Raw genomic sequence first — 21394 nt, 5'->3', positions numbered from 1 at the left:
GACTTTTGGAATTACATCGTGAATCTCACACAAATCAGTCTCCTCCATCTTCTCTTCTTGATAGGCATTATTCACAATTGCATTTCTGCTCACTTTCCATTACGATCACACTTTCGAAAAAACCTCTTTTAATACTGAAACCAACGAAATTCCCTCTCATACATACCATTGTAGATTAACAGCAACAGAAAATCACCAAGTGGCACCAAGAAAAGTGTGAAATACAAGCGCTTACCCACCTACACCTCTCAGGTTTGAGAGCCCACAGGCGCTACCTCGTGGGATGAAACCCTTCCAATTGCATTGCTTGTGCATTTAAAGCTTTATGCTACTTAAAATGGTAAAATGGGATTATTACAGGATTAAGTTGTGAGCATATTTAAAAAAAAAAAAAAAAAAAAAAAAAAGTGCTTAAACCCCCCCTGAAGTACGGTTTGAAACAATGTAGGCTACTCAATAGTACTGTACAGAAGCATTCAGATACTCCAGGCTTGGAATGATTCTGTCGAGCGATCAAGCTGATTTCGGTTCTCTTCTTTTTGGTACAATCCAATACATTTTAACCCTTTCAGTCCTGAAGTATTTGTGGAGCCGATGAATAAACTCCTTTGAGCATACATGAGAACAGGACCATTCACCTCCCCCCCCCCCCCCCCCCCCCCCCCGACTGGGTCCCAGGAGTCCTGTGAGGTTCCTACATGATCGCTGACAGCACATGTTAACATGTGGTGCTAATACAGGACTGAAAGAGTTAAGCAGGTACATAGCAGGGTCCAATCCTCAGCAGCTCCGGGAGACGCTCCAGAGCCGGAGATGTTCTAGTGCAAAGCCAGGGTGTCTGTCTCCAGCAGACCAAACTTCACCTTGTATCTGTCAAAGAGTTTGAGGAGGCTCTGCACGTACATGTCGTGGTAAAGGTCCACTTCATCCTGGCTTGGGCTTTCTATCTTTGGGACTGTGATAGGTTCTCCAACTGCAAAAAGAAATGCAAATTAAATGTCTGTGTAACATTATATATATAAAATAAACAAAACACACAGTACCCAGGGTGTGCATCAGGCTAATTTACTATGAAAAAAAAAAAAAAAATTACCATGGTAAACAAAAAGCATACCAAAATCGCAGGTGAAAAATGTTAAACTTCTTGCAAAAACACAGTAATGCAAATGACAGTATATGCATTACTTAAAGCACGGGAAACTGACAACTCTGTAAATATACCATGGTGAACACCTGGAAGCATGTTTGGGAACAATTCAGGTGAAATCTAGTACTTGCCACTTGGCTACCTAGTGCAGATTGCGACAACCCTTTACATGCGCATACAGCATGAAATCTGTCAAACTCAGAGACCGGAGGCCGCTTCATTAAACAGACATGTCCTTGATATTCCTCTTTGCAAACAGAGCGCCGTGCCAAAGTCTCTCCACGCATTACGTCAGGTGAAGCCAGTTCAGCTCCTGCAATGTGTGCTCCCCCAGGATGTGGCCAGCTTCCATACTTGTTACAGCAGTTCACATTTTCAATGGGAGCGCTGCTGTAAACCCCACACAGAACCGGTGCACAGGTACCTACCGACAGTGTTGATGTCTTTGCTGTAGGGCACCATTCCCCAGCTGTTGGTCGAGAATATCCCACAGCCGTGAAAGAAGCAGGGAGCGAAACCCATGAGCTTCTGGAACTTCCTCTGCAGATACCTCCCCCAAGAGCCCTCCTCGAAGATGATCTGCTTGTACACTTCATTCTCCCCAAACGAATACACAGGGACCAGATCAGCACTGCAGGGAGAAAGAGATTGAATCTCCATTTCCAGGTTGTGACGCATTTTCAATCTTACTACAAGAGATGAAAACAGCAGAGTGTAGCGTGTGGGTCGGAGCAGTAAATATAAATGCATAGCTTGGTTTATAATGCTCAGAACTCTTAGAACTGAAATTGTATTTTAGCCAAAAGAAATGACATTAAATAATATAAATTAAAAAAATAAATAAATGGATATTCCATGTAAAAACCTTCAGTACAGCTATGAGTTTATAAGCAAGATGTCTAGGTAGCAAATAAAAGCATAATGTCAAAAAACAAACCCACACACCACTAACCACACTGTCTGTTTGGGCTTACACTCACTTCAAATCTATCCACCAACCTTAATTTATAGATTGAAGTCCAAAAGACCAATTGGGCGCACACTCAAAATCAGGACAAGATGTACTGTAGTCTTAAAGATTTTCATTTTATTAGTTGACAATTTTTTACTAAACCTAGCAAACAAAACGGTAGTAGAACTGCGCGTTTCGACACAACAGGTCTTCATCAGGTTCACAATGAATAAACAAACTACATAAAAATCACCTCACGGCCACCGGCAAACTCCTAGACTGTTACTGGGATTGATTCGGCTGTCCATGCTTTTCCCTCTGTATGTAGTGCAGGTTATAACCTACAGGCTCTCAGTGTAAGCATGTTCAACAGCGCACTCGGGCACGCTTACCCTTGCTGCAAGGCCAGCTTCACAAACCCTTTGCGGTTTTTCAGAGTGACCGAGTGCTTCCCAGGAATGCACTCCAGGGATTCCGCTGCTCCTCCCACAACAATCACCACAGCATTCCCAGTTCCATTGCGGGACAGGAGATAGTCCATGGAATTGCGATTCACAGGACAAATACCTGCAGACAGGAGAAGAAACAGCATGGTCACCAAAAACAGGACGTACACGTCCCGCTGTGGACACAGCCCTTAAAGTGAAGTCTGCTTGCCGTCATGTCACGTCAGTTACAGCTCCTGCAGCAAAACAAGACTCCTACTGCATAGCAGCTTCACCCATTCCAGGTTTTACTACCAGCTTGATTAGCCACAGTGTGTATAGGTAACAAGCTCAGGTGTGTGATTAAACCAGTAAAACCAGGAATGTATCAACCTGCTATACAAATCGGGGTCTTACTGCTATCCCTGGGATTTTAATAGGAGATCACTTCTAATGTATAGACATGTGCACTGGAAACTATAAACACACCTTTAAAGTTAGCCACACATTACACAGAACTGTCTTCATACAGAACACAAAGCCAGCAATGTGAAGTGCTTTTCGGTCCATCTCTCTCATATGAAACATTTTGCATTCAAGAGCCTGTTGTGCACATTATACAAATTGTGAGTCGGAGGGGCGTCGATTACAAAGTACAGCAGTGAGGGTATCTGTGCTTCAGTGTGCAGTCTGACATGGCTTGTTAAAACAAGCCAGTTCTCTAGCTTCACTGACTCTGGTTAGCACCGAAGGCAACATTAGGTAGTCCAGGATGGGTCTGAGACCAGTCATGTGAACTGTGGCTCCAGGCAGTGTCACTGCTACAAAAGGTTTGTTTTGGCTTGCCAGATGAAATCCAAGCCAAGCCAAGCCAAGCCAAGCCAATGGCAGCCAAGACATGTCCATCTTTAATAGCCAATATGAACACGTGAAGCAGATGATAGAAACAGTGAACCAGGTCCAGTCCAAATCTACCAATTCAAGGACATTTTTTTTTTCTGGGGGGGGGGGGACTTTAGTGTTAGAAAGTACAAAGCAAAACACAGGCCAAAAAGTCTCAAGGTTGATTTGCACAGTCAATGTAAAACTGAAGTACAGTGGATCCTGTTTTATAGCGTGTTCAATATACTTTGTGCCAGGGTTTGCTCCTTGATAAGAGCTGCTGGGAGGGGCTAGTTTGAAACAGACACATCTCTGTGCAGTCTTCAAAAAAATCACTCCCGAGAACACTCCCGAGTCCATATCCCAGACTGCCATCTACACGCCAGCTCAGACCACAGCAGGTGGGAACTAGTCAGGAGTAAAACCCTGGTGTAGGCCTTCTACAGGGGGCGCGTGCTCCACACTTCTACTGCATTGCAGTTTACCCCATTCCAGGTTTTAAAGTGAGCCTGATCAGTCCCAGTGTATAGGCAACAAGCTCAAGTGTGTCCCAAACTCCTAGCAAAACCAGGAATGGATCAAACCGCTGTGCAATGGGGGTCTTGTTTCCATCTACCCCCCTGCCAAGGTGATGTTTTATTAGCCTCACTTACTGTAGTCAACACGGACACAATCAAACACAGAAGAGGTTTACCTCCAGACATGAGGTAGTCCCGGAGGAGGGGCAATCTGAAGTTCCCAGCCAGGGTTGCCAGGTGAGGGCAGATCCCAGGGAACTTCTTGGAGAACCCAGTTGCTTCCGTCCCGAAGTTACAGAAGGCTCCGAAGCAGAAGATCCCGTGCGGGTGGTACCCGAAAATGTAATTCCGGCTGGGCAGCAGGGTGTGGGTTTTAATGAGCTGCAAAAACAGAATTCAACATAAAACACTCTGCGAGAATTGGAAGTGTGGCAGCTGTGAATGGGGTCCAATGGGGACACGATTCAGAAAGCTTAAAGTCTTCCACGTTCACAAACAACTCATTCTGATGCTGCAGTACCCTGGAGGAAGAGGGAAGAAACCTTTCCAAACTAATCTTCATTCTTTCACAGGGCACACAGTGCTTTTAGAAAACATTTACTGTGAAACATTCATTAGAGATGCCCGTTTCACATTCTCTTTCAATGCAGGCTGTGACGGTCATCAGACTTGTGGTTTAGGCCAATATACTTTATTTGGAACCTTGAAAATGGAGATAAACCATAAGCGTTCCGTTTGCGATACCATAGAACATCTGCAACCCTTAGGGAACCATGTTCAACAATCTAGAAAGGGGGGCACGTCTATACAGAAAAATAGTTCTCCATGTCAATGGACTTGTTATCAAGCAACACTTAGACACTTTGCCATTAGGGGGCGCCTGCTGACCTACTGTACATTTGCTGATCACACCATTTCATATTTATTATAAAAAAAATAACCCTTTTAGATAAGGGAGATATGATTAATGATTCTGAAATTCTGGTTATCAATTAACCCCCCCCCCCCCCCCCCCACTCGTTACTGTACACTTCTGTTACTCAACGACCTTGGCTCAAGTTTACCCCACAGTAGAATTGCACGATCAAGCCAACTAACTTACAGAATAAATAGAAAGTCTTGTGCAACTCTGAATGGCTCTTGCTTGGGCCACCACTAAAGCTTTCCATAAAACTCCAGAGCCAAAAATCATTCCCTGCAGTACAAGGTCAATGAAATGGCAGTGCTCAGCTAAACCAGGGTGAAACACGCCAGCCTTCTCCGTGTGGGGACACACTCCAACATCCAAACACCCAGTATCCATTGTGCTGAATGACAGAACACCAATACACAGAATACTGCAATGACTGCACAGATTACTGCTTTTGAAAAGGATAGTCCCATTCACGTCGGTCTTGACGCGAGTTCCATTTGGATTCTGAATTAAACAGAAGCATGTCGTTCCATGCAGACAGTTTCCACAAGCAACTTCCAGTTGACCAACATCACCGTCAGTATAGATGCATGCTGTGAATTTCCTGCCACATTATGAAAACTCACTGCATCAAGCTACACAGCAACAGAAGATGCTCTGTGAAAATCAATGGAGTTCTTGTTTTCTTTATCAGCAGGCGTGTTTATATAATGTGCACCAGTTATCCAAATAATCCTTTCAACTTTGGCAGAGCAGCACTGCCTTGGTTTAGAGTTTCTCCATTAAACAAATCTGCTTAATGTGGTGCAATTACAGGACAGTAAACTGCTGCACATTGTGACAATACTGTGAACCGAACTGCCAAATACAATCTACTGTACACAGAACCTGCTGTTTGCTATTCAAACACATTCCTTAGGGAATGATTACTGGTTGTGCAATAGTCAGGCACAGCTCCAACAGCAGGAGTGCAACTGGACCAGCAGTTCCAAAACCTAAGATGGAGAGCCCCCTTATAAAAAGGGGACCACAGTTCTCATGCTTTTCCATGTCTTAATATGCTTTACTATACCTCTGGGCTTGACAAGGTTTACAGTACCTATGCTTTTACACTGTGCTGTGCTTTTAATATGGTAAACTTTAAAAAGGGCACCACCAATTTCTACATTTATTAACTTTTGCAAACTGTGTTGGTGAACGCTGGACTCTAAATTCAGACTGGGTTCTGGTGAAGTGAATTTTCTGCATCGCAATGGGGTCATTCACAAGACAACCACACCACAAATATGAAGAGATTTCAAGGTTCTAAAAATGTTAATTAACCCCAACCTGATGGGGTTGACCCAATCTAGATGGGGACATGTTTCGAGTTGGGGTCCTAATATATGTAGCACAAGCACAACAGGATATTTGGAGTGGATTGTGAATAAACAAACAGGAATTCGGATGTAGACGCAGGATTGGATTTTTGGGGACCACCTGCGCTTTATTTACTCGCAAGCTTCTGGAGTTAGACAAAGCAATGGCCTAACGTCGCCCACAGAAGATAAATTATTCCCAGCGACAGATTCAAGTGTTGCTAGATTTGTGATTGAGAAATCAGCTTAACTTCTTAACCTGGTCACCTGTTAATATGGGAAGCATTTGGTTGGTGTGTAACTCATTGGATAGGCAGGGTGAAGCAAGTGGTGGTGAGTAAAGTTCAGGTGAACTGTGAACAGCAGCCCCAGTCTCAGTGCAATGCAAGCTGCACTCCGCGCCATGAGGGGTTCAGCAAGTTCAGTGCATTACTTGGTTTAAATGACTGCCGCAGGCTGACGTATGAAGTGTCCCCTATCACATTATAGGCTAGATTCTCAGAGCCATTATGAACTCCAGATCGTCATTAGCACAATTTAATAAAAGTAAAAATGCACCCCAAAAAAGTTATAATGAATAGGGTCTTGAGAAGTCAAGTTGTTTTCAGAATTGTAAAATGGTGCGTATTTATTCATTTATTTAACAGATTGTGCCAGTGATGATCTCCTTAAGACTCACCTCTTCAAAGAGCACCTGTAGAACTCCTCTGTTTGTATCCTGGGACACTATCACCCTTCATGTAAATGTGCTTTATTTTGCTCTTATCAGCCCCTATTTTACTGCATTTTAATCCTGTACTTCAGAATACTGTAATCTGCCAAGTGTTTAACCTGTAGTACTTTGTATTTAATCACATCCTGATGTAACTATCACTATTTAATCATATCCTGATGTAACTATCACTATTACCTGCTGTATTATTGAATTGTGGTTTGTCAAACTTGTACTTTACTTGAACAAAAGTTATTGTATTTCTTGCTCTTATTGTATTACTTGTATTGTAACGCTTGAAATGTTTTTGCTTACGATTGTAAGTCGCCCTGGATAAGGGCGTCTGCTAAGAAATAAATAATAATAATAATAATAATAATAATAATAATCTGGAGTACCAATACCTTTGAGAACGTAGCCCTGTTTGTTTATTCTGTTCTAATCTGACAGATACAGTAGGTTTAAAATCCCTGTCCGTGATACGAATCCCAAGCAGGGCATTGTGCTCAATACACCAATCCTCATTCCCTAGTCCTGCCTGCTCAATACACCAATCCTCATTCCCTAGTCCTGCTCAATACACCAATCCTCATTCCCTAGTCCTGCCCAATACACCAATCCTCATTCCCTAGTCCTGCCTGCTCAATACACCAATCCTCATTCCCTAGTCCTGCTCAATACACCAATCCTCATTCCCTAGTCCTGCCTGCCCAATACACCAATCCTCATTCCCTAGTCCTGCCTGCCCAATACACCAATCCTCATTCCCTAGTCCTGCCCAATACACCAATCCTCATTCCCTAGTCCTGCCCAAGTGCTTTTTCAAGGCCGTGTCCTGACTGCACATTCCTCAAAGGAGAGACGGGCACTCTGCCAGCTGAACTGAAGAGTTGCACAAACTCCACAGCTGGCGTTGATTTACTGACATTGGGAAACTCATTTTAAACAGCTGAGAGCACAGCAAGCGGTCTGCCACCTTATAATTGGCACACCGTTTACAATTCTGACGTTACTCCTTATCTTGTTCTACAACCAACGAATACCTGCAATGACTGTGTGAAGACTGAAAGTTCTGCATTGGTATCTACAGTAAATCAGAAGCGTCTCACATTTACTTCACCGGCTGGTTTCACAGACCCAGACCAGCACTACTCTGGGATTAGCCAATGTTAAATCAGGGTCTTGTGAAACCAGCCCATACTACATATGTTCAAATTCATAAAGATCTTGCTATGAGAAGGTTGCTAATCTTCAACTAGGAGAGAAGTGAGCGAAAGGATCCGTTCAATTCATTCAGAAGCTTCTTTACCAACAGTCAGACGTTTTCCTAATTTGATCAGTATAAAAAATGCATTGAAAAAAAAAAAAAAACAACCATGCATAAAGGAAACACTGCTTCCTTCATGTTAGTCATTTGTGTAACAATAAAATCAGTTGAAACCTACTGCAGACTAGTGAAACATCTGAACTTTGCACTTTGAAATGTACAGAGAAAGTACAGCAACACATTACTGAGTAAAATAAAAATAAAAAAATTCAGGGAAAAGTTCAAGCTTTATAGTGTGCATTTTAAAACAGTGACTGGTCAGTTAGTCACTATGTCATAAAAATCCATGACTTTTGGAAGTTGACTTTTCACCCAAAAACAGCTTGAAGTGTCATGACACAACCAAGATGCTGTGGACTGGCTTCCTTTGGGGATTCACATTAATCACAGAGAGAATAGAGCATGGGGGGGGGGGGAAATCAGCACCTTATGATATTAAATATAAAACTGTATATAATTTAATGTGAAGTCACTCTCCAGCATCTCAGCTGCTTCCAGACATTTGTATTAAAGTATTAGGGTTATTGGGGGGGGGGGGGGGGAATAAAAAAAAGTTGTTTAAAAAGGAACAGCCACAAGTCAAGATAAGACAGAAGGGATTTCACGCTGGCAGTCCCAACAATATTCCTGTTATTTACTGCACAGAAAATGCTAAATAAAGCATTTTTGCTTTACAGACGTTGATGGCTGCTCCGAAGTCAAACTGCGGTTTTGTAAAGCAGTGTATGTGACCACGTGCTCAGTGCTGCTCAGCTGTAACTTTCAAAGTGGTTATTACCAAACTCTGGCAGGACAGAAGGAAATGTTCAGCTAAAACAGGACCCCAGACTGACAGGCCAAAGGACCCAAGAGATAAATATAGCAGTGTCTCTAGGTCAGGACAGACAAGGTGGCTGCACTGCACGACCAGACTGCATTAAACTCTGAACAATCATCATCAAGTGCACAACCACAGCAAAGTTATAACCAGCAAGAGCCAGCTTGGGAGCAAGTAGCCACAGTGACATTAACCTTCTCGGGTTTGTTTCTGCACTGACTAGTTAAAGCTCACCACAGAACTGACGTTCTGTGCATTGCGTTTTTCCTCCTCCATTTTATTATATGCAAAAACACTTCATTATATTACACAATTACCATCCCTAATTACCCAGAGAACTGCTTTCATTACTGTTCACTGATAACAAATAGCTTTGTGACGACACAATTATAAATTCCAGACCAGAAAACTGTGCCTGCCCCGGTTCTGCAGCGTGCCGCATCAGCAGTTAACCCAGCAGTCAGGTCACTCCCTCCCAACCCACTAGGTGACAACGTTCACCTGCAATTCACATGCCGATATCTGGCTCGTGCAAGGCCAGGGATGACTGAACTACGAACACGCACACACATCTATAAAGCACAGCGGGTTTCCTCCTATCAACAGGACAAAGTCTAACCTGCAACATATCTGTCATCAGAACACCAATAGTCAGCACCAGCTGAAGCCAGATTACTGCCTAGCCACTGTTGTTCCTTAAAGCATGGACAGTTGTTTTTTTTTTCTATACCTTATTGCAACTACTTTGAGCTGTATATTGAATCTATTGCAAGTTTTGTTCTAAAGTAAAGCTAGAGGGATCAGTGGATATTTCTATGCCAGCACTGTGAAGCAATCAATAGCCAAGGCAGATGCTGGATTTGCTAAGAGTTTGTACAGGTGACTGGCTGACACAGAAGCACAGCTTCTAAACATCAACACAGTCACCTTTCTACAGTCTGCTCAATTCTAGCCGATCACATGATTTCCACTGGGTCTCTTGGAAGGTGTGCTCCAGGAGGTCTCCCAGCCTGGTCTGGCAGTATTAAACACTGACTGTACTCTCGTGGATCTAGAATGAATCGCTAGGGTTTATATTAATGTGTAAACGAGTTGCCACGGTGATCAGGAATTACTCACTCTGATGGGAAAGTAATCTCTGAAGTATTTCCAGACGGTCCAGTTTCTGACCCAAGATGACCTCCTTCCTCCTAATCAATGTGGATACAAAAAAAAAAAAAAAAAAAATACAATTACATTCCCCAATGTTTACTCATGCTGGTAAAGAAGTCATTAGTAATTCATGTTTAATGGAAAATGGCAACATTGCTTTTACTGATTCTTTCAAGTTTGGAATTCTGTCCAATGGCATGAGAGTCCTGCACAGTGTCGGTTTGCATATACAGAAGTGTTGGGGTGGCTTTGGCTGTAAAAGGCGCTCTATATAAAAGCAGATGTGGGTGTGGTTGCCGCGCTTGTGTGCCCTCACTACTTACCTTGTCTTGGAGTATTCCAGTCGAAGACCAGCCAAGCAATGTACAAGGCAGCAATGAGCCAGCAGTCAGTGAAGAACAGGTACAGGAGGCCCACAGTGCACACAGCACCTACAGAAACACAGGCTTGTGAAGACACTGCGATCTCGCACTGGAGCGTGGGGACAGCAGCATGGTTACACCTTTACCTCTTTCATGCATGGTGACCTCTACAAAGTCAGTGCATGTTTACACAGTTGCATTTTCCAATTCAACACAATAGAAACACTGCAGACTGTACGCAGTGAATGGGTTATCCCCTCTTAAGACTGAGGAGGTAAAGCAGCAAGAATGGAATTCAAATAGAGACAAAAATAATCCTTTAAAATAAAGCTTTAAGGATAACGAGTCCTTGTAAGAGAAATCCCTCAGTTCCAGGCAATGCCGGTCTAGCCTACGGAAAAGCCAATTACATAATCCTGGAAGCGCCTTACCCATTACGAGGAAGGAAAGGACCCACTGCATCACAGAGATAATCTGCAGCTGCTTCTCCACCTTCGACTTGGAGGGCCAGGGAACCGAAGGCAAATCCTGGATGGCAGACAGAAAATTGGCTCCAGTACCTGCGAGGTTGAATAGAGGTTACTAAGACTACTTTGTTATAGAGACCCACATGGGTTTGAATAGATGTTACTGTACCAAGACACACTCTTGCACACAAACCAGCAAACATCTGGCTCACTGATTAAATACAACTAGGGATAGACAGCGACCGATGCCACTAGCCCTTAGTTATGTGCAGAATATTCAGATTTAAAACTACTAAGATTTTTTTTAAATTGCATAGACAAGACTGAGCACCTGGTGGCACTACCTTCAATGCAAAAATCCCATTAAGTTAATTAAACAATATTGAGGGCTATAGTCATATGAACCCATTTCAATGAAAGATGGTGAGGAAAACAGCCCCGTTTACATTAAGTATTGTGATGCCGCCTTTATTGCTTGTTACAGGGCCAAACTAATATTGTTAAAGATCATTTGTATAATAAATTTTAAAAAACCTGCAGCGTCAGTGGTGGCTGAAGTGTGCCAGATATTCACACAGCAGTATCCAACAGTGCTGCTGATCTAAACCAATCAACAGGAGCCGCTGTGCACTAGAGGGGGTGTGCTTGGAGACACGCCTCATCCCTGACCTCATCACCCTTTACTGGAGCTGCGATTCAGTGGAGACTGCTCTTCATAAATCAAGATAAAATGCCATGTCACCCTACACATGGTACAGAAGCATTCCCCTGATCATCTGGCTATGAATGCGGCAACACTCAAGAAAAAACAAAAAGACAAAAGGGAAACGACTAGGCAATCACAAGTGGAAGGCATGTCATCTGAATTTGTGCCAGTGGTGCCTTGCTGGAAACCCCCAGCCAGCACCCCAAGGTTTGCAACGTGTTCCAGGACAGAAGGACTGATTGTGTAGAAGGAATGACTGCAAAAGGCAGCTGACTGCGGTCAGTCAGTGTCTGAATCAAGACGGCGTCTTAACCTTGCAGGCTCAATACAGAGATACCTACAGTACCTGCCAACTTAGTTCTTACGTAGAAAATCTAACGGTTAGTGCAGTACTGCTGTAGGCCATTCAAGACTAGAAACTGGAGGCCCTGTTCACAAAACCTGAAAGAATGTTTCGCTAAACTTCATTAATTAAATCTAGTTTATTGTGGAAGGGATCTGATCTGTACCGGGTACTGTGGAAGGGATCTGATCTGAACCGGAAAGGTTTAAAAGCAACAGTATTAAGACAGGCTTCCTTCAAATCCAATTAATCCCGACTTAAAGATCTTAAAATAATGCAGTCGGCACTGCTGAATTTTGAGCCTGGAGGAACTTGCCTCTAGCGCACGGAATGCATGCCTAGATACAAACAGGGATTGCAGTAATCACACACCAGCCATGAATTTCAGACATTAAAGGTCTGCAGACATAAGGGCTTTAACAGTAGAGTTTTCAGCAAAATATATGGGAGAAAATCTGTCCTGGGAGATGTCCAGGAGAAAGGTCCAAAATACGCGAGACTCCAGGCAAATACGGGAGAGTTGACAAGTCTGGAAGCGAGGCCATTCCCTCTAATGTCAAAGGGCCAGGTCTTATTGATATACAGTAGCTGTGTCCATACAGCCATAGTACCAATATAGAGTAGCTGTGTTAGTCAATGACAAGTACCGATATACAGTAGCTGTGTCAGTCAATGACGAGTACTGATATACAGTAGCTGTGTCAGTAGTCAGTGAGGAGTATTGATATACAGTAGCTGTGTCAGTACAGTCTGTGTGGAGATTAGACATTGCCTCTGTTAATCTGCAGCTATGAATCCATTGCACACACATTAACAATTCAATTATTAACCACAGTGGTTAGCAAAGTCCTAAATCTAATACTCCAGTCTGTGCTGCGGGAGTATTAGATTTAGGACTTTGTATAAACAGAATCCAGTTTCCAAAGATATTGCAGTTCTCTAAATGAATACATTCAAGTTGAGAAATTCAATAAGCTGTACGAGTAAATAGTAGTGCAGCACCTTTTCATCTGCAAATTCAAAATCTAGGTTAATAGCAGACTCATGTGAAGAATCTCTCATTTAAACAATCGCCACTTTGCCCCAAGAGAGACTTCACGGAATCCAATACAACACAGCTTGGTGCACAGTTACAGTACATGTAGGAAGCTTAATATAGAGTACATTAACCCTGTCATGGATGAAATTTTAAATTAAACATTGCTTTATTGGGGGGGCACATGTACGAGGACATCATGCATTTGCATCTTCCTCTCCCCATATAAACACCGAGAGCATTCAACCCCATGAGGTCGTTGTGCATGAGAGTGTTAAAGCAGAAGTGGGAGTTGCTAGTAAACACACGGATGATTTTACATTAACACAACGTTTGACAGGGCTGCCAAACTGCCTTCAGGTCAACATTTTGGAGAAGGGACACAGGGAGATTCCAGCATGAAACCAAGGTCACTGCCTGTCAGACTGTGGATGGTGAAAGGACAGGACAGGAGCAACGGCGTGTTCTTTACCTGCAGTCCCAAATCATTCTACATTGATAATAAACACATTTAACACAACTTGTAGGCTGGGCTTCGTGTTTCTATTTCATCTGAAATCTGAGGACTCGCTCAGCTGTACAAACGGGGTTTCTGGCAGCAGCTGATGCAGACGTGAGAACGTTTTTTCTAGCTGTAATATTTTGAGAGCCGACGGGAACGTTCCTGGGGTCCCGACCAAATCCTTCAGTGCACATTGCGTGCAACTATTCTGCAGCCCTGGATGCTGGGTTACTGTATGCATGACTGTTACATACCTGTTCACACTCAAGACTGGCTCCACAGATCATTTTAGGGTTTTGTACAAAAGGCTACCCAGTATATTGTAGAATGGATTCACCATTACTCCATTCCTTTGTGACAGTACCTGGTGGCCCAATTCCTATACCTTGCACCCAGTATGCCGTTGTGGCAGTATTATTTATTTCTTAGCAGATGCCCTTATCCAGGACAACTTACAATTGTTACAAGAGATCTCAATTTTATGTAAAAAACAATTCCCCATTTATACAGTTGGGTTTTTACTGGAACAATCTAGGTAAAGTACCTTGCTCAAGGGTACAGCAGCAGCGTCCCCCACCTGGGATTTAACCCATGACCACTACAATACAAGGCTTAACAAGCACCAGCTTGTGTTTTGGTCTCTGTGTGGTATATGGACAGCCCAAGCTCAGTGTAAAATGACGGTTTATAAATTCCACCATGTAGGGTCTGTAGTGGACTCGTCTAAATGTGTATCCAGGGACATGACTGTCCACACACTACAGTACAGTCAGTGTGGCATCATCGGGGCTCCGCTTCAGCATCCCTAGCACCAAGACAGTGTTCAAAACATGATCAACGACATGCTGCATTATAATCCAATCTACACTCCAGAAAGGGTTATCAAAAACAAACTGCCGCCTGTACCAATATACAACCTGGACGGTGTGTAAAGAAAAGCGAGGAGCAGGCGGTAGATGCGAACGCGAGACAGATAGAGAGACAGACAGGCGTGCATTGCCGCATCCCATAATTTCATACCAAAACAGGTGCACTTTGTTTTCCTGTGCACGTAACGTTTCTAATTAAGCACGGCACCTAACTTAAAATAAAATGACTGAGAATTGCCGGATAAAGACAGACGCGAAGCACTGATGAAATAAACACGAGAACATATACAATAACAAACAATCAAATTATAATCTTCAGCATTTAAAACAAACGAAACGAAAGAAGGCTTACCTCGTAACACGCCAGAATACGCTGCAATGATTGTCTTCATGGTCGACGCCGGAGTTATAACCAATTATAAAATGATGCGAAACAGTTGATAGCGCTGAGTTGTATTCAGGAGCACGCTGTCCACCTCCACCACGACGCGGATCACACACAACCCGCAGCCTGCCTGGAGCAGACCTTTAACAAGTGTAGCGCTCAGACGCTACCACTACTGCTGAAGGGGGGAAACATTTATTAACTATTGCGTTTATTTAAAAGAAGAACAAAAAGCACATATATTTAAACACGCCTTTAATTTAATGCGGTATTTTAATTATAATCTCCTTATATAGAGAAAAGAGAATTTTAAAAAAAACAGGACGGTGCTAGACGAATTGTAATTAAATTAAATGTTCCCAATCACTGGAACCCAGTACAGCTGATTGATTCTCTTATCAGATTTGAGAATGGTTTGGTCCGTTCGATGTGGCAAATTATTATTATTATTTATTTCTTAGCAGACGCCCTTATCCAGGGCGACTTACAATCGTAAGCAAATACATTTCAAGTGTTACAATACAAGTAATACAATAAGAGCAATTTTTATTTACCGGTTTTCGGTGGAATGTCATTATTTCCTATTTTCAGTTTGAATTGTTTCGCTTTTTTATTCATTTTCATTTGGATAATTATATTATACACATGCTTAGCGCACGTGTTTGTTTTTAATACAGAGCTCTATCAAAGGGTTTTATTGACTGAATGGGTGTTTTTCGTTATGGTATGTTATGATATTATTTATTTATTTATTTATTTCTTAGCAGACTTCTTACAGTTGTTACAAAGTATCACGTTTCAAAATGTCACATTACACAATATCACATTACACAATATCACAGTGCAGATAAGAGCAGTTTTAAAGTACAGTAAAATCATTAGAAAATAAGATCAGATTCAAATAAGAGCACAATAAAGAATACAGTAAATAATTACATCTAAGAGAGAGTTCGACTAACAGCAGTTAGAAATATGTGATTAGAAGAGTAAATTCCATACTGAAAATAGTTATAATTAAGAGCAGCAGTAGAATACGGCAAAATACGGAGCAATTCAGTGCAAGTATAAGCTGATGCATGTACTGGTACAGTTGGGTGCCATATAGTCCAGTATAGTCAGCACTATATAGTCCAGTATAGTCAGGAGTTGTGAGGTTTACAGATGCTGTTTACATAATGTCAAATGCATGTCAATAGAATCAATGTTCTTTATTAGAGGAAGTACAGGCAAAATAATAATAATAATAATAATAATAATAATAATAATAATAATAATAATAATAATAATAATAATAATAAAGTGCTGCGTGCAAACGTTTCGATCAAATCGTGACCATCCTCAACGCTAGCGTATCAAGAACACCTGTGTATTTAAGGGTTGCATTTGATTGGCAGGTTGTTCAAACCCTGTATTAATGTCAGATCTTTAACTGAATCAGCCATCACGTACAAGGATCAGTAATGACATACTTGCATAGCTAGACATCAGAAAGGTAGAATGCATCAGTTTAGAGAATTATAGAAAAGGCAATCACAGAAAGTGAAGACATATTCAAAGTAAGGCTGGCATTAGAGAAAATGATATTAAGTATCTTGAATCCTAACATGAATTTCGAGATTACATCATCATATCATAAATGTAGTAAACACTGGAAATATCAATCTATGCATCTGAAAAATAATCAATGAAATCAGTTCATATTTACATTTTTTTTTTACATTTGATGGAAAACATGATATTCCTAATTCTTCATTAATGATATCTAAACATCATGTAAATGATCATGAGCTGGTTCTTGGTGGTTTTTTGCCAGTTAAAATACGGTGAACATTCTTTTGCTTTGGAGTAAAGTCTTAGCAAATCTGAAAATCTGTATTCAAATTCTATAAAGGGCAATAGAATCAAAGGTGAAGCATCAGATGTGTATTCCTCCACAAAACAGCACCACCATGTGGAAAACTGTTGTAACTGCGCTAACAAGGATCTTAAAAGGACCAGATGCTTGCAGTCATGTGTTGTTGTGACATACCGATGTTTGTTTCCTGATTCTTAAGGAATCACGTGATGTTGTACCTGGGTTGACAAGATTCCATACTACACCAGCAAAAAAAAAAAAACCCTGGTCAGACTGAAGGCTTGCAAGGAACACAACGTTTAAATGAACACAAAACCAAACCAATCAATATTACAGCAAAAGAGCTCAGAACAGTGAGGCTGATTGCAGACTGTATAAAAGAAAGGTCAGGGAGCGATACCAGAAATGGCATTGCTGCTATATGTCCTTTAGAAGGCTTGAAGGACCACAATTACATTTTAAAACTCTTGCCACACCTGGGCTCCATTCCAGTGGTAAATAGTTGTAATTAATTGCAATTGTAATGTGATTGGAGTTGAGCGCTGGCACACCAGCGGAATTGTAATTGTAACTGTATATAGAATTGATCGATTGCAGTTCAATACCGCATTTATTTGTCATTTGATCGTTGTTCTTGTATTTTCAACACCTTTTGGTCACCCCGTTTGTTAGAAAGTTTCATTCCACCTGAGTTCTCAATCACTTCATTGAAGCAATTCTTTTTTTTTTTTAATTGCTCAGCACTAACATTCTCCCCAGGTCTTTAGCCATGAGTGATTCAAAGACATTCAGAAGACCTGCAGGATTGTGGCTCTCCAGGACCAGGGTCGGCCAGCTCTGTTCTAGTGCAGATCATCACGTGATGCTCTATTCTCAAAGCTATTTATTCCAACAAACTGTTGTGGATGCTTTTTTCCTTGTGAACGGTGCTTTGGAGTAAGCACTGTAGCTTTGAGAGTGTAGCCCTTGGTGGTATCAAATCAGACGATTCTGTACATCTCTAACAGGGACATGGAAATACTTGCTTTAATCCTGGGATGTTGGTCTGTACTATAAAAATGAAAGGACAGTTCAGGGATATTGGAAGTGAAATGAATGATATCAGCACAACACCTATCAGTTAAAACAGCTGCCAAGCAGACAGCGATGATGACATAGCTTACCCAACAGACACAAAGATAGGATTGCAGTAATATTTCTGGAAAGGGCACAACACTGTTCACATACATTATTTCAGGCACAAAACTGGCTTCAACACTTACATGATGAAATTGTCTTCGCTTGCAGTTTTGTAATAGTTCATTAAAATATTGCCAAGTTTATAGCTATTAATCTCTGTTAAACAGTACAGTGCAGATTCAAGTCAACTCTAGTCCCAGTGACTATTCTGCAAACTAATGCAAGTTTTCTTGCAAGAAAATAAATCTAATGGTCAGATTTATAATCAGTCATGAAGGTGGGGAAATTATCACTTTAATAGCCCGCTCCTTCTCCACCCTTGCTCCGCAGTGGTGGAATGACCTTCATACAGATGTCAGGACTGCCCAGTCCCTGACCACATTCCGGCGCCTCCTTAAGACTCACCTCTTCAAAGAGCACCTGTAGAACTCCTCTGTTTGTATCCTGGGACACTATCACCCTTCATGTAAATGTGCTTTATTTTGCTCTTATCAGCCCCTATTTTACTGCATTTAATCCTGTACTTCAGAATACTGTAATCTGCCAAGTTTTTAACCTGTAGTACTTTGTATTTAATCACATCCTGATGTAACTATCACTATTTAATCATATCCTGATGTAACTATCACTATTACCTGCTGTATTATTGAATTGTGGTTTGTCAAACTTGTACTTTACTTGTTTTATTGTATTTCTTGCTCTTATTGTATTACTTGTATTGTAACGCTTGAAATGTTTTTGCTTACGATTGTAAGTCGCCCTGGATAAGGGCGTCTGCTAAGAAATAAATAAAAAAAAAATAAAATAAATAAAAATAACAAAACCTAGGAGTGAACAAACTTGCAGTACATACAGTATGTGATTAACTGGTCTGTGGGTAATACATGGTAGAAAACAACATCAGTAGATCTGAGGTAATGGGCACATGATTTCTGTGAACCCCCTTTTTTACTCTGACGTTTTAGTGACTGTAGTATGATACATGTCCAGTAGGTGGCATTAGTGTACATACCACATAAAACGCATACTGTTGTATTCCTGTTAAAATTATTCATGTTTAAGAATTTCTTTAACTGTGTATTCACTGGGCTGGAGCAATGGTTGCGTGGGTGTCTGGACTGTGTTAAGATGTGTTCTGGGGGTCTGGAGTGTGTTAAGAGGTGATCTGGGGGTCTGGACTGTGTGAAGATGTGGCCCCCCTCTGTCCTGAGGAGCTCTATTGAGGAGGTGAGGACGGTCAGAGGTGTTGTTTACAGCACACCTCATCCTTTTTGGCTTACTTGAAAAATAATGCAAAAATAATTAGCTTTGCTAACTTACTTTGCTAAATAAATGCTTCATGCAAAATAAGAAATGACAAACTTTGCAAAACGAATGCACAATGATGCAGACCCAAATGGTGTGTGTATTATGTGTGGGATCTCTATAGACGTGCCCCATAGCTCTCCAGATCTGTAGGGTTCCTCCCAGCTATGGCTGTCGCTTCCTCTGTGTTCGGTACCTGTTTGTGTTCAGCACGGTTATGTTTAAGATGAGCACAGAGATGGTTAAACTAACAAGCGTACATGTCCCAGGTTAAGAAAGCTAAAGATATTGAGTTTCAGAGCAGGAGTCTTGCACAGTGGGGTTTACTGTTACCTGTGTACCAGGGGGTCAAGTTGCAGCTCCTGGTAAATGAAGTTTCCTTTTGGCTCCACATCACATCACTGTTCCTAATGGGCTCAAAGGGCACACCTGCGTGGAGCACAGCGCTTACTTGCAGGCAGTCCTGCATTGCCACTGCAGTGTTGCATCAGCGGTTTGTTTCAGTGACGAGTCAAACCCATTCACGGGCTGGTTCTTGATTACTCTGGGGACTTGAGGGTTAACTTAGTCCTACACACCTTTCACCTAAATCCTGCAGTGTCAGGGTGCTATTTATTTAAGGGAAGCCCTTTTTACACAGAGGAGCAAGCAGCCCAAGGTCCCTGCTCTCTGCGTGTCACACATGGTAACTGCGCTCAGTCGAGCAGATGCACTCCTTTCACATCGGTGTGACAGGGTGGAGGCTGGCCGTGAACCGGCGACCCTGCCCACCGCTAGCGAGCAGCTTAACCACTGTGCAAAAGTCTGAGTGGTTTCATGGTGCAGATAGCAGACATGACGTTAGCAGGGTTTTGTACAAGATTGAGTTTTAAAGACTGGTTTCATGGTGCAGATAGCAGACATGACGTTAGCAGGGTTTTGTACAAGATTGAGTTTTAGAGGCTGGTTTCACGGTGCAGATGAACAACAGAAGTCAGTGTGTGTTGGATTCAATGACGATGATGCTGCCAGGCTGTACAGTAACTATAAATCCCCAGCTTCCCCTTTACCCCTTAAACTCTCAATCTGTCCTACAAGATTATAAACAGCCATTCTCCTTCAGTCAGTGGCCTATAATGACTGACCAAAGGAAGCTGGAGATTCCACAGTAAATCAGATGCCTGTGTGTGTCTGCTCACCGAGGGACCTTTTACCTACAAGCTTGACACACAGCTTGCTATTTACCCTATTCACCCTAGGTGTATGATGCAAGCTCGTAACATGCCCCTGCTAGCCAGTGCCCTGTGCACCCAAGAAAACAGGTCATGCTGCAACTGCTACCCCATTAACGCCTTTTAAAATCAGGTACAAAGAAAGCCTTGTTGAGAAAGCTGTTAGGTTCCTGACACCGCCCAGCCCTCCCCTCCCCCCCTCCTCCTCCTCCTCCTCCTCCTCCTCTACAGTGCAGACCCAGCTGGCCTGTAAATGGATGAGTACAACACAGTACAATCTAGGTCTGGCTGTATCATTGGTCTCAAACATCGGACTCTTGCTGATCTGTGGGGAGGATAGCTCACAGCCAAGGCTGGTAACTGGCAGGCAGGAGACCCAGAGACAGAAGCTGCAAGTTTAAGCGCAATTGAGAAGGATTAATCAAAAATAATAAAACAACAAACAAAAGATGGGAACTAAACAAGACAAACGCTTTTAAATATTCCCCGTGGTTTTAAGCTGAGCCTCCGTTCCATGGAAACATGGCACTGTACTCCCCTAAACACCACACCAACAAACATTAAACTAACCACCACAACCACCCCAACGAACATGAAACCAACCACCACAGCACTGTACCCCTAAACACCACAACCACCCCAACGAACATGAAACTAACCCCCCACAACCACACCAACGAACATGAAACTAACCACAACACCACAACCACCCCAACGAACATGAAACTAACCACCACAGCACTGCACCCCTAAACACCACAACCACACCAACGAACATGAAACTAACCACCACAACCACACCAACGAACATGAAACTAACCCACAACCACACCAACGAACATTAAACTAACCCACCACAACCACACCAACGAACATGAAACTAACCACCACAGCACTGCACCCCTAAACACCACAACCACACCAACGAACATGAAACTAACCACCACAACCACACCAACGAACATGAAACT

The 21394-nt window shown here is 42.3% G+C and overlaps 1 protein-coding gene across 1 annotated transcript; it reads right to left on the bottom strand.

Annotated features, from left to right (window-relative positions):
* Positions 1-652: 652 nt before the first annotated feature.
* LOC117406788 (diacylglycerol O-acyltransferase 2-like) lies at positions 653-15111 on the bottom strand. Its single transcript, XM_059027949.1, has 8 exons — positions 14841-15111; positions 10997-11125; positions 10527-10634; positions 10171-10241; positions 4101-4305; positions 2492-2666; positions 1576-1778; positions 653-973 (listed from the first exon to the last, which is right to left on the bottom strand). Exons 1-8 carry the CDS (start codon positions 14878-14880, stop codon positions 819-821), a joined length of 1086 nt encoding a protein of 361 aa, XP_058883932.1. The 5' UTR covers positions 14881-15111; the 3' UTR covers positions 653-818.
* Positions 15112-21394: the final 6283 nt, after the last annotated feature.

The sequence above is a fragment of the Acipenser ruthenus genome, chromosome 8, assembly GCF_902713425.1.
Source record: "Acipenser ruthenus chromosome 8, fAciRut3.2 maternal haplotype, whole genome shotgun sequence".
NCBI classification, from domain to species: Eukaryota; Metazoa; Chordata; class Actinopteri; order Acipenseriformes; family Acipenseridae; genus Acipenser; species Acipenser ruthenus.
The sequence above is the reverse complement of the archived record's forward strand: the minus strand, read 5'-3'. Positions and strand labels throughout refer to the sequence as shown.